The sequence below is a fragment of the Mustela putorius genome, unplaced genomic scaffold (genome assembly GCF_011764305.1).
Source record: "Mustela putorius furo isolate JIRA1106 unplaced genomic scaffold, ASM1176430v1.1 tig00000929_pilon_pilon_pilon, whole genome shotgun sequence".
Lineage (NCBI taxonomy): Eukaryota > Metazoa > Chordata > Mammalia > Carnivora > Mustelidae > Mustela > Mustela putorius.
This window is the reverse complement of record NW_025421520.1, coordinates 6,551,715-6,563,880: the sequence shown is the minus strand read 5'-3', so window position 1 is coordinate 6,563,880 and position 12,166 is coordinate 6,551,715. Positions and strand designations below refer to the sequence as shown.

Sequence of the window (12,166 nt, the reverse complement as noted above, 5' to 3'; positions counted from 1 at the left end):
TGTACTGACCAAATGAGCCATGTTATGTGCAAAGCTTTTAGAGGCTGTTCTTTTTTCTTTCCAAAAGAACGCCCCCTCTTCCCCCACCAGGCTGGAGGGACTCACGGAGACTATTCTCCTCTCTCCTGGGGATTAGGAAACAATGAGCTGTATCACTTAATAGGCAGAAGTAATACAATCTTTTAGAGCCCAGAATTGGGAACCTGGAAAGTATGTTTAAGGAGTCAGATCTGTGTTTAAACAGACCTGACTTTGTAATTCTGGGGATGCCTTTGTTTTTTTAATTAACATCTAAGGAAAACCTTTTTGGTCAATCTTGGTTTCTTCTGCCTTTTTCCTCTATATTTTATTTTTATTTATTTTTTTATAAGTTTTTTAAGATTTTATTTATTTATTTGACAGACAGAGATCACAAGTAGGCAGAGAGGCAGGCAGAGAGAGAGGAGGAGGCAAGCTCTCCCTACTGAGCAGAGAGCCCAATGCAGGGCTCGATCCCAGGACCTTGGGATCATGGCCTGAGCCGAAGGCAGAGGCTTTAACCCACTGAGCCACCCAGGCACCCCTTTCCTGTATATTTTAAAGCAAACCTTTGATAATGTGGCATTTCATCATAAATACTACCTTACTGGCAATGTATTAACCTCTAGGGGCCCTCTCTACCAAAATGGAGAAAATAGACCCTGCTTCATAATTTCATAACTGAAGCTGTGAGAGGAATTGAAAACATTTTGGAAGTGAGAGTGCTAACAAAATGGAAGGCACTACTGATTCTAGAAGTATATCAAGGTGTCCTCTCCAAAATAAAACCTATGATTTTTTTAAACTGAAAATAGTCACTGAAGTTGAGTATATCCTGTAAAAATACATACATGTGTCTTCATTTCGAACTGGTTCTCCAGTTGCTGGATGCCTTTTTTTTAAAGGCTGGTGCAGTTTTGGTTTTGTAATCAGAGATAAATATTTGGGCAAGACAGTGTTCAGTAAGCCAACATGATCATTTTCACTTTCCGAGTCGAGCCCTGAAGGCCATTCTCTTCCCCCCAAACAGAGCCTGGCATTTCAACATCAGATATTCTGTCTTGGATCAAACAAGAGGAAGAGCCCCAGGTTGGGGCCCCACAGGAGACCAAGGAGAGCGACATGCACAAGGGCGCCTATGCTGGTGAGTGAGGAATCTGAGATGCCCACACCCAGCCTCTGCTCGGTGGCCAGGACCAGCTGGGGAAGCTCAGGTCATGAGCTTGTGGGAGGGGGGGTTGTGGAGGCCAGGAAGTGGAAAAAGAATGGGGGCAGGGGAAATGCTCTAGGAATTTAGAGATGAAAATGAAATCAAACTAAGATGAATTTTAAATGAGAAAACACACTCTTTTAAGTATAAAAACAAAGTAGATTTGTTAGAGGAAGAAAAAGAAGTGCACTGAGAGGGACCAACCGCACGAGAACGGGGAAAGACGCAAGAACATGGGAGATCATGTAGAAAAGAACCAAAACGGGAGGAGACCAGCCAGAGCAGCAAGAGTGTCCTTGGAGAGGCGCAAGTGTCGCCGAAGTGCTGTCCCTCGGGACAGACGGTGGTGGCAGAAGCAGCAAATCGCTTCTTTCTAAGAGCCTGAACTTCAGCAAAATTTTGCCTTCTGAATTGTAGAAGAGACTCTTGAGGCCAGAAGGAACCCGTTATATGACTTAACGGAAGCTATTTTTAAAGATCTATTCCCTATGTTCTTTTAGACTCTAGGAAACAGAAATAAATAACTGTTTCTGTTCCTCGGGTATTTTTATCGGGCACACACACATCAGTCCTGGGCATGCCTACTGTTAAGTGTCCGCGGTGAGTGGGCCGGGTGACTTCTATAAAAGAAATGAGGAGTTTGGAGAACATACGTCAGTTTTAGTTTGGATGTCCAGATAAGGCCCACAGCAGGCTGCGAAGCCAGAATTGGGCCCTACAAGATTGGTGTGATAAGGCTGGGCGTACTTCGGGAAGTCGGGAAGACAGGGGTGCGGGCTACAAAAGGGAGGGCAGCCTGAGCAGAGATGCAGAGGCAGAAACAGGGACTTCGTTTTCAGGGAAAGCAGGGAGCGCTCACAGGAAGGAGTTATCTGGCAGACCCGAGGGGAGTAGGAGTGGGTGAATGCGGAATTTTAGGCCTTGTCACAAAAGGGAACAGAGTCAAAGGCCGGGAGCAGAGGAGAAACCTAGCGAGAGGAGCGCTGGCAGGGCGGAAGCGGGCGTTTCTCCCTTTCCGAGCGCGGGCCGGAACAGGCACCGCGGAGAGCTCTCTGATGATTTGCCGCAGGGACCGTCCAGGCCTTGATGCTTGTCTCAGATCGCCACCGACTTCCTCTCTGGGCCCCTTACAGCTCAGAGCGGCCTGCGGCAGCCGGGTAGCATTGCGGGGAGCCGCCACGAGGCCCTGACCGCTGCTAGCAGGTGTGACTCTGAGTCCTTTCTTTCAGATGAAGATCTCGTCATCAAAGCCGAAAGCCTCGCCAGAGCCTCCTTGTGCCCAGAGGTCCCAGTCACCTTCTCTTCACCACCGGCCGCGAAGGATCCTTTTCCGGATGTGGCTTTCAAAAGCCAGCCGTCCGCCTCCATGGCGCCTTTTGGACGTCCGGCCACGGACCTGGCCGAAGCCTCCGAGGGCCAAGTGACCTTTACTCAGCTGGGCAGCTACCCCCTGCCCCCTCCCGCCGGGGAGCAGGTGTTCTCGTGCCACCAGTGCGGCAAGAGCCTCAGCCAAGACATGCTGCTGACCCACCAGTGCGGCCACACCGGGGAGCACCCCCTAGCCTGCGCCCCGTGCCCCAAGCACTTTCCCCCGCAGGCCGAGCTCGGTGGCAGCTCCCAGCCCCACGCCAGCGAGACGCCCCCCACCTGCCCGCACTGCGCCAGAACGTTCACGCACCCGTCGAGACTCACCTACCACCTGCGCGTCCACAACAGCGCCGAGCGCCCCTTCCCCTGCCCCGACTGCCCCAAGCGCTTCGCCGACCAGGCGCGGCTCAGCAGCCACCGGCGCGCGCACGCCAGCGAGAGGCCGTTCCGCTGCGCGCAGTGCGGCCGCAGCTTCAGCCTGAAGATCAGCCTCCTGCTGCACCAGCGGGGCCACGCGCAGGAGCGGCCCTTCTCCTGCCCGCAGTGCGGCATTGACTTCAACGGCCACTCGGCCCTGATCCGCCACCAGATGATCCACACGGGCGAGCGGCCGTACCCGTGCCCGGACTGCAGCAAGAGCTTCATGCGCAAGGAGCACCTGCTCAACCACCGGCGGCTGCACACGGGCGAGCGGCCCTTCAGCTGCGCGCACTGCGGCAAGAGCTTCATCCGCAAGCACCACCTCATGAAGCACCAGCGCATCCACACAGGCGAGCGGCCCTACCCCTGCGCCGACTGCGGCAAGAGCTTCCGCTACAAGCAGACGCTCAAAGACCACCTGCGGTCGGGCCATGGCGCGGGCTGCGGGGCCGACAGCGACCCCTCCGGGCAGCCGCCTGGCCCCCCGGGACCCCTCCTCCCGGCGCTCGAGGCTCCGGGCCTGGCCGCGAGCACCGAGGGGCTGGAGGCCAGTCAGTGGTACGACGGGAGCGGAGGGAGCGTTCTGTGAGCCTCGCTCCTCCGGGGGCTGGCGGTGCTCCGCTGTTTCCCGCGCCCGAGAGCCCCTCCACGCCCTCCACCCCCTGCAGCGATCGCTCTGCGGCTCCCCGGCGACTGGGGATCGCAGACACTTGACTAGAGACATGCTGGAAGTTTGGAACTTCACAACATCCCAAGAACACATTTCGAAATCCGGAAAGACCTGGAAGGGAGCCCGGCATCCCGATCTTTACAGAAGTATTACCTAAGCAGAAGTTATGTAAGAGGGGTACAGAGAGGTTGGAAAGCGAGATTTGGCCCGGGTTAGTCCATCCCAGGGTGATAAGTTGATACTGACTGTGGCTCTCGGTAGAGACAGGTGCATGGGAGGAGCCTCCAGATTTGGAAGCCCAGCATGAGGCGTGAGGGTGTTTCATTGAACCTCATTGATTCCCTGATGATAAGATGGTGGTTAGAAGAGAGTGTTGGACCCTCGGGCAGTGGTACCGCTTCTCCCTGGTAGCAGCTTAAAGTCGACTCCTGTGCTCAAGCGCTGTCTCTCCCGGAATGGTGATGCAAGACTGCCTTCCTAGGTTTCCTAGATTAATTCTTCTGATACACTTTGTTTAATTTGGGTGGAGAGCAAGAAGTCTGACTTTTAAAGCTTCTTAAGGAGAACAGGTCTTCGAATAGTTTGATTTGCAGAATTCAGGCTTTTACTGGCATTTAAACTACTGGGAACATTTTCCGAGGTTCTGGTTTAAAAAGTGGGAGCAGTGTTCTCCGAACTAGCTTTAAAATCTAGGGAGCCCAGAGAAATTTCAGATCAGCCTAAAATGTGTGCCTGAACCATGTTTCTTATAAGGAGTCATTTATGTCCAATTTTTCTGTATTTGCAAGCTAATAAGCTGATTTTTCCGTTCCTGGTGTCTCATGTTCTTGACAGTCCTTAGCAGAAAAGATCACAGCACTTTCCGGAAGCATGATGGAGCTTCAGAAAATGCCAGTGGCTCTCAGCTTTCATTCCCCCATTTGTGAGATGGTGTTATAATGCAGCTTTCCTGAGCCAGCAGGGCATGTGTTCACCCCTTCTGACTCTCCCCATTGGCATTGGGCAGATTGAGGAACTCTCTAGATCCCTGAGCACTAAGCACTACATACAGACAAGGATAGCCTCTTGCTGCTTGTTCTGCTTTTACGGATCTTGGCGACCATGTGTTCTTTTGTTGGGAACGTTCAGTCAGAGGAGAGCATCTGAGTGTGGTCCTCCTCCTCAGTGGCTTTGCAGTGGGGCATAAGTCCCTTTCCCTTTAGAGATTGCAGATTTTCATCTGCATAATGAGGCCGGTGGAAGGATTAAAGTGAGCTGCTAGAAATTTAAAAAAAAAAAAAAAAATCATAAAACTCGTGACACATTTCTTCTGCCAAAATTCTCTATCTCTGGCTTCTATCCAGGCAAAGCCAAATAAGACCCCCCAAATCAGAGCAGAGACATTCTTGTTGAAACTTGATTGAACTAGATTTGTTTTACTTGCTGGGAGCCTGGGTTGGGAGACAGAGATGGCCCTAAGTCTTGGGCAGTAAAGCTGTTTATTCCTATACTCTGTTTCCCCTGGATCCTTCCAAGATGCCTGGAAACGGGTCTACAAGTACTTAGAACACTTTCTTGATGAAATGATAAGGGAGAGACCCATTTGTTCCTTATCACCTAGCTCAGCCTTCACCGGGCCTACCTCTGCCGAAGCACACTAAGAAAAAGTGTTACCCTAGCTAGCTTTGCTCCTGGGAAGGCTCTGTCTGAACACGCAGCTCTTTAGAATGACCACATTTATGGAACATCTGCTTGGGACAGTCACAGCACCAGGGGTCTGGGAGGCCTAAGAAATGGGTGTGAGACCTAGTCTGCTGCTGTAATTTATAGTTTAAAGGTGATAAAAACAACATAAAACAAAAAAACACAAAAAAATAATATAGAGCAAATCAAGATGACTGATGCAGTCAAATGCTCTTTCCTGAGCTATATCCCCTCAAGATGACTGATGAACAGAACCCTGGCATATTGGGATTAAGAGCTAGAATCCGGACCCATGCCATGCATAAATGTGGGGGTTCTGGGGTTCCCAAAACCAGGGTTCCAGCTTCACTGCTGACCCACTAGGAACTTGGTGTGCGACCCAGCTCTGGATTGCACCTTGGTCTCCTAATTAAAAGGGAGAAGAATCAAAGTGCTATCTTTAGGTGGTGAGCTCCCTTTTCTGGAGGCATGTAAACATTTGCCAGGGTATGCTTGAAAAGGGCTCCTATGTTAGGTGTGATGTTGGTCTAGATAATATCAGAAATTCTTTTTTACTCGAAGATTGAATGAGGACATGGAGCTTGTTAATGAAAAAGACCTGTGGGTTAAAATGCTGCAGATGGATCCCACAGTCCTTTCTGCGAGGAACTGTAGCCAGCAGGGACCCAGACTTCGGCAGGCTGTGAACACGGTTCACATACCAATGAGGCAAGAGCCGTGAAGCTGAGTGAAAGGGAATGGGCAGGGCCAGGCCAGAAGGATGGAAGTGGGCGTTCTAGACCTCAGCCCCACGCACCCCAGGGGTTTTCAGCTGTGCATTCCGGTCTCCTTTTCCTGCACCCGTCCTCCACCCGGTAGAACTCCAGGCCGGCTCGCGAGTTTGTTTGCTTCAGATTCAAGGGCAGATACATAAAATGCGCTCGGTGGGAAAGTTAAGTCCAATGGAAAGGTTTCAGTGTGTGGAGACGCTTGTTCCGGCAAGGACTCCTGGGAGAACGGGTGCGCTTAATTGTAGTTGAAGTATTGAGGGTTGGTTGTCAGGACGAGACAGGAGAGAGGAGAACCCAGAAACGTGCCCCTCATCGTGTGTCCCCCCCCCAAGCAAGGAAGCCCATCTCACACAATAGGCCTCTCTCCTCAGAGTAGATCAAGATGTCACTATGACCAGATTCACTCGCCATTAGATGAGCCTCTGTTTCAGCCACAAATGTGAAAATAAATGGAAGTTGATTGCCTGTCTAGAAAGTGAGAGAAGTCTCTGATCCTTTTTGCTGGATATTTGATACTAGAAATACCATAGCTGGGCTCTGGCTAGAGCAGTGCTTTACATGACTTTCTCAACATTAATAATAACTGCAGAGTTCCCGGTGGGAGCCTCTTCTGGGCTTCTTTTTGGCGCATTTTGGAGAGACTTGGATGACCTATGCCTAGCTCAACCAGGATCAGACTCTATGGCTTACTGAGGAATAATAAATGTTCACAGTAGCAGTTCCTTTAGCCATTCCAAACGGGATGGAAAACCCAGTTTCTGCTCACATTGTGTCTCAGGAGAGTCAGGTAGCCCAGGCCTGCTCCCCACCTGTCACCATGTCGCAGCTGCTTGGACAACAAAAAGCTATCTGGGCGCTGCTCAGTGGCAATGCCTAAAAGCCAGCCTTTCCCCAAATGGCTTACAGGGGAGGAACTCTTACCATCAGATTTGTTTTTTCCTGTGTGTTTGGTGGATTTGCTCTGTTCACTTTACAAAGGAAGCACTCGCTCCTCACAGGGTCTGTGTACAAGACGGTCTTAGACCAGGGAAGTGTCGGGCTCTTAGCAGTTAAAAGACCTCGAGTGAGGTCAGACTGGCAGGGAGTGGAGGAGGGTGGGGGAGTGCACAGACACTTAACTTGAGGACACACGTGGGCGAGTACAGCGAAATGGGCCTAGACGCTGAGTCAGACCTGTTCTCGGGTCCTGGCATCATCACAAGTAACATATGTTACTTAACCGTCAGGAGCCTAGTTTCCTTATCTGTAAAGTGAGAACAAGGTCTGTGTCTCAGAGGGAAAGGAAGCCAGTGTGAAGTCCTCAGCACAGAGCCTGCCACAGAAGGTGTCACTACGGCAGCTGTCACCAAAGGTGTCCAGGACCGACCGGACAGACGGCCAGGTCCGGACCGCTCTACCGAAGCGTGTACGCCATTGCCGGATGTCTCAGCTTTCTGCCTGCCATCTTCTTTGGTGTTTAACCTGTCTTCTCTGTGCCTGCTGGGTCCCACAAGGTCCCGTGTACCGGGACACCATGTGGCTCTGGTTCTTTTGTTGTTCTTCAGATTCTGAAGCAGGGAGCTAGCCCAGTTCCTCCTCTACCAAGTCACACAAGTTTCTAGCCAACACTTGGGTTGGCTGCCCTTGGTTACAGGTGCACCTTGGTTCAGTCCACTATAGTAAGGAGGAAAGGGCCTGTGTTCCCGCCACCAGCGTCCGTGGGCCCGGTAGAATCACTTGGGAATAGCAAATGGTGGCCCAGACTGCACTTCTAGTATTACTAGGATAGGCGAGAGTCTTCGTTTCGCCTGTGAGAGGGTTCCTCCAAAGACTTCTACTTCATTCGGACTCTCAGAGACCAGTGCTTCTTGTCCTTAGCGTAAAGGACCTGGAAGGTACTATTTATGTATCTTGCAAAAAGAGCAATCTCTCACTTTCTAGAGGGTTCCTCCTCCCTTTATGACCCTTCTCTAGTTTTCTTTTTGAGCGTGTAACTCTGGTCATAATCATAACACATATCCACAAGGACTTTCGTCAACTTGGTCGAGTTGCCTCTTCAAAACAAAAAAGTAATAAACGTTGGGACCAATCAACTGCTAAAGAAGGCAGATTGACAGAGCACAGTCCAAGAGACCTCAAAAGCAGTGTGCTGTCACTGCCATGCTCTCAGACATCGCCAGGTCCATTTCAAATATCTGACAAAATCTCATTGAGCTATGTGGCTTTGTGTTTGTTTATCAGCGAAGCCAGTATTTACCGTACAATCTTATTCTGAAAAGTAAGCTACCCAAGAACAGAGGCCACGTCTTGTTTTGTATCCCTCCTGGGCCCCGTGCTGGGGGGACGTGGGTGCTCAACACATGATCGCCCAGTGGGAAGACCCCCCAGGGTGGGAGTGAAGAACTGGGTTCCGGTCCTTGTCGAACACTAACTGCCTACTTGATACCGAGCAAGCCACTGAATTTGTGTAGATCTCATTTTCCTAATTCAGATGGAACACTATGGTAATATCCAATCCCTTCCAGCTCTAAAATCACAGAATTTAAGATTTTATGTCTGAGTCCTGTGTTCCTTGTCTGGTTTCTCCCCACCTTCTGCCCTATTGAGATTGCTTTGACGCAGCAGAATAAATGCCTTGGAAAGTTATGATCCCTAGAATCTTATCAGTACTCCAAAGCCACACAAACTGACAAAGTTCTAGCGAAACTATAAAATGTTGTTTTAAATACGCAATATGCATTTCATTGCATTTGTTTAAAGCATAGGAAAATAAAAAGACCTACCAAAAAATAATGATTGTTCTAGGGTACTGGGGTCATTCGGTGGTTATTTTTCCCATGTTTATAATGTGAAATGTTTTTTATACAGCATTTGTAGTACTTTACAAGAACAAGGATTATTGGAATGGAAAAGTTCTTGGAAACGAACTCAGGAGGCCAGAGTTTTAATTGTGCATCCGTTTTCTCATTCCTAGCATGAGGACAATACCCGCTCGACCAACTTTACGTAGGTGTTGGGATGCTCAAATGAGGAAAGGTCTTCAGAAGTGCTTTGAAACATTCCAGGCCAGTGAAAGTGTTGATGTAGTCGATGCAGAATTACTTGTCGAGCAGTTTAACAATTTCCTGGATGTTTCTGATGCTTCTCTTCATTCAAGACCGGGCAGTGATCGTTCCTTTACTCCCAGTTTGCTCGCCTGTGCTGGGGAGAAGCTAGCCCGAGGTTACAATCTGGGGAGCAATGGGACAAAAGCAGTACATGTGAGGAGAGATTAAAATCTAAGTGCTCCAGAAAATGTTGGGTTGCCCTATTTAACATGTTGACTTGTAACAGCAACTTGTGCAATATAACTGGTTTACGGACCTGAGGAATTATAACGAGTTAGGAAGGCAGGCATGTTACTGGAGAGATTGGGTTAAGCAAGCAGAAAGCAGTACATATAAGTCAGTTCTTGGCTTTGAATTACAGTTTTAAAAAATTGTGTAAGAGAAACAGTATCTACAAGCCAACCTCACCGAGTAAACAGCAGGATAAAAACAATGGACGATAATTAAATCAATCCTACATTTAATAACCACTAAGTAATAATTCAGGATGTTCATTTCTGCATGGTGAGCCCATGAGGCTGGGACAAGCACATGGGGAGGGAGACTGTTACACTGGTTTGTTCTTGGTTGAACATTAGAATCATCGGGAAACTTAAAAATATTTATGCCAGGGCCCACCCTGGCAGGATCTAATTTGCCTGGGGCAGAGCCTGAGTGTTTTGTTTGAGTTCCCCCACATGATTCTAATGTGCCTGCAAGTTGAGAAGATCATAGAAAGTGAGTTCTTGGACTGGAAGTGACCACTTAGCCAGCTTAACTGGAGGCTGTGGACTGTGGGGGGCTGTGGACTGCAGATTAATAAAGGGCAGATGAATCCAGTTTGGGACGTCGTAATTTAGTAGGAAATCAGGCTATGAGAATTGCTGTGGAAAAAGTTCTGACTGATCTCTATAGTTAAGTTAGGACCTCTAGAGGCCGTGGGAAAAGCAGCATTCACTTCAGCCGTGCCCACTACTCGTGCTGTCCGGAGACCTGGTCTATGAAACACTGGTGGGATCCCACCTGAGCACACATGGGAACCGGAAACCGGGAACTGCACGGGGGCCTGCACTGTACCCTGACTTCTGTTGTGGTGACGCTGGCAGATTGCTGAAGAATGAAGAAGGACCATGGTGATGTCATTACCAGCTCGGATTTAACAATAACGCGTGGTTTCACACCCTTTTTGTTGCATTTAGAAAAACCAGTATTATTCTGTATGTGCTCCGGTCTTGATTTTGAATGAATTTTGGCCATTTTTAGTAATCAAATCCACACTCAAAAATTGAAGAGATACCCATTGAGAAGATTCGAGAGAACATACTACAGTTTTTAATTCCCAGCACGAAACCTGTGTCCTGCCTATGCAGGGTTTCTAAGCCCTAGGTACTGTTGGGATAGAACCCTTGAGCAGCTAACTCACTTAGTCACCCGAACAATTACATGTTTATTACAACGGAGCAAAGTACCACACAGTCATTAAGAACCAAAGAAAAGCCAACAAACTTCACTTGTCTACTGTGTCAAGACTTGTAAAAAAAGGTGATGAAATGCCTATTGGAAGTAGGCTGAGAATAAACTCAGGAAAGAAAAAGTAATTTCTCTAAACTTTCTGAAAAGCAGGAATTTTCAGAAGTTAGTGAGAAAGAGGGAAAAAGTGTGTGTATGTGCACGTGCATGGGCAAACTTAAGTTTGAATAAAAAATGTTGGTAAAAGGCGGATCTGAAAAGGCAAGCATGTTGAAAACTCATCAGTGAGAGCAAGCAGACCTAAAAACTGTGTGATACAAAATATATATATTTTTAAATTTATTTGACAGACAGATCACAAGTAGGCAGAGAGGCAGGCAGAGAGAGAGGGGGAAGCAGGCTCCCTGCTGAGCAGAGAGCCTGATGCGGGGCTTGATCCAGGACCCTGGGATCATGACCTGAGCTGAAAGCAGAGGCTTTAACCTATTGAGCCACCCAGGCACCCCTGTGATACAAAATATTTTACTGTGATCCCCACATCAACACTTTCTCCCTTGTCTAAATAGTGCCCTCCCCTCTATAAGCCCTGCCTCTGACTCTTAATCACACTTAGGATGCCGATGGCTTGGACGCCTACCGGTTCCCCTTCCTTTGGAGGTTGGCATAACTAGATCCTCAAGTGAAGACAGCAAGTTGTAACCACAGATAGGTCAGTGGGTGAGGGGAGCTGAAGCTGCTCTGCTTTTCTCTTCCCATGGATTATTGTCACTAAGCTGGCTTGTTAAATTAGGCCTGAGGAGACAGCAAGACAGCAGTGCAAATCTGGTTACACTGTTCACTTAGCTGCGTGAATCTGGAGGTTTCCTTTCTGAAATGAAGCTTGGAGCTGTTGGTGGGGCTTGGAGCGCACGGGAGCAGCAGGAAGACTTAGGTAACGACGGACACGTGTATTGGGGTTCTCCAGAGAAACGGAACTAAAAGGATATGCAGCCACCTATGAGTTGACATTTACTCTAGGAATTAGCTCTTGTAATTAGGGAGGTCAAGAAGTTCCATGATCTACCATTTGCAAGCTGGGTAACCAGGCAAGCCAGGGGTGGAATTCATTCTGAGTGCAAAGGCCCAAGAACCAGGACAGTGAATGTCCAGAGGCAGGAGGCGGCGGATGTCTCAGCTAATCTGCATCCCCTCTGCCTTTTTCTACTCGGGCCCTCAGTGGATTGGATGTCACTTTTTTGAGTGCCTCTTCTCTGGTCTTTGGATTCAAATGCTAATTTCTTCAGGAAACACCCTCACGGGCACACCCAGAAAAACGTTTTACCAGCTATCTGGTCATCATTGGCCCAGTCAAACTGATGCATAAAATTAGCCATCGCGACCCATAAACCTTCAGGAATTCAAGTATTCCCTCTCCTTTGGCCTCTCCCGCATACTCTGGTTCAGCATCTATCGCTTCGAATTCCCTGTCTAGAGCACTAGCTCTAGAATCCTA

General features: G+C 48.8%; 1 protein-coding gene across 1 annotated transcript in view; it reads left to right on the top strand.

Moving 5' to 3' along the window:
* Positions 1-6,618, top strand: part of ZNF398 (zinc finger protein 398) — a 28,966-nt gene extending 22,348 nt beyond the window's left edge. The window contains 2 exon segments of the mRNA XM_004765902.3: positions 1,049-1,162; positions 2,458-6,618. Coding sequence (XP_004765959.1) covers positions 1,049-1,162; positions 2,458-3,605 — 1,262 coding nt within the window. The 3' untranslated portion in view covers positions 3,606-6,618.
* The last annotated feature ends 5,548 nt before the right edge of the window (positions 6,619-12,166 follow it).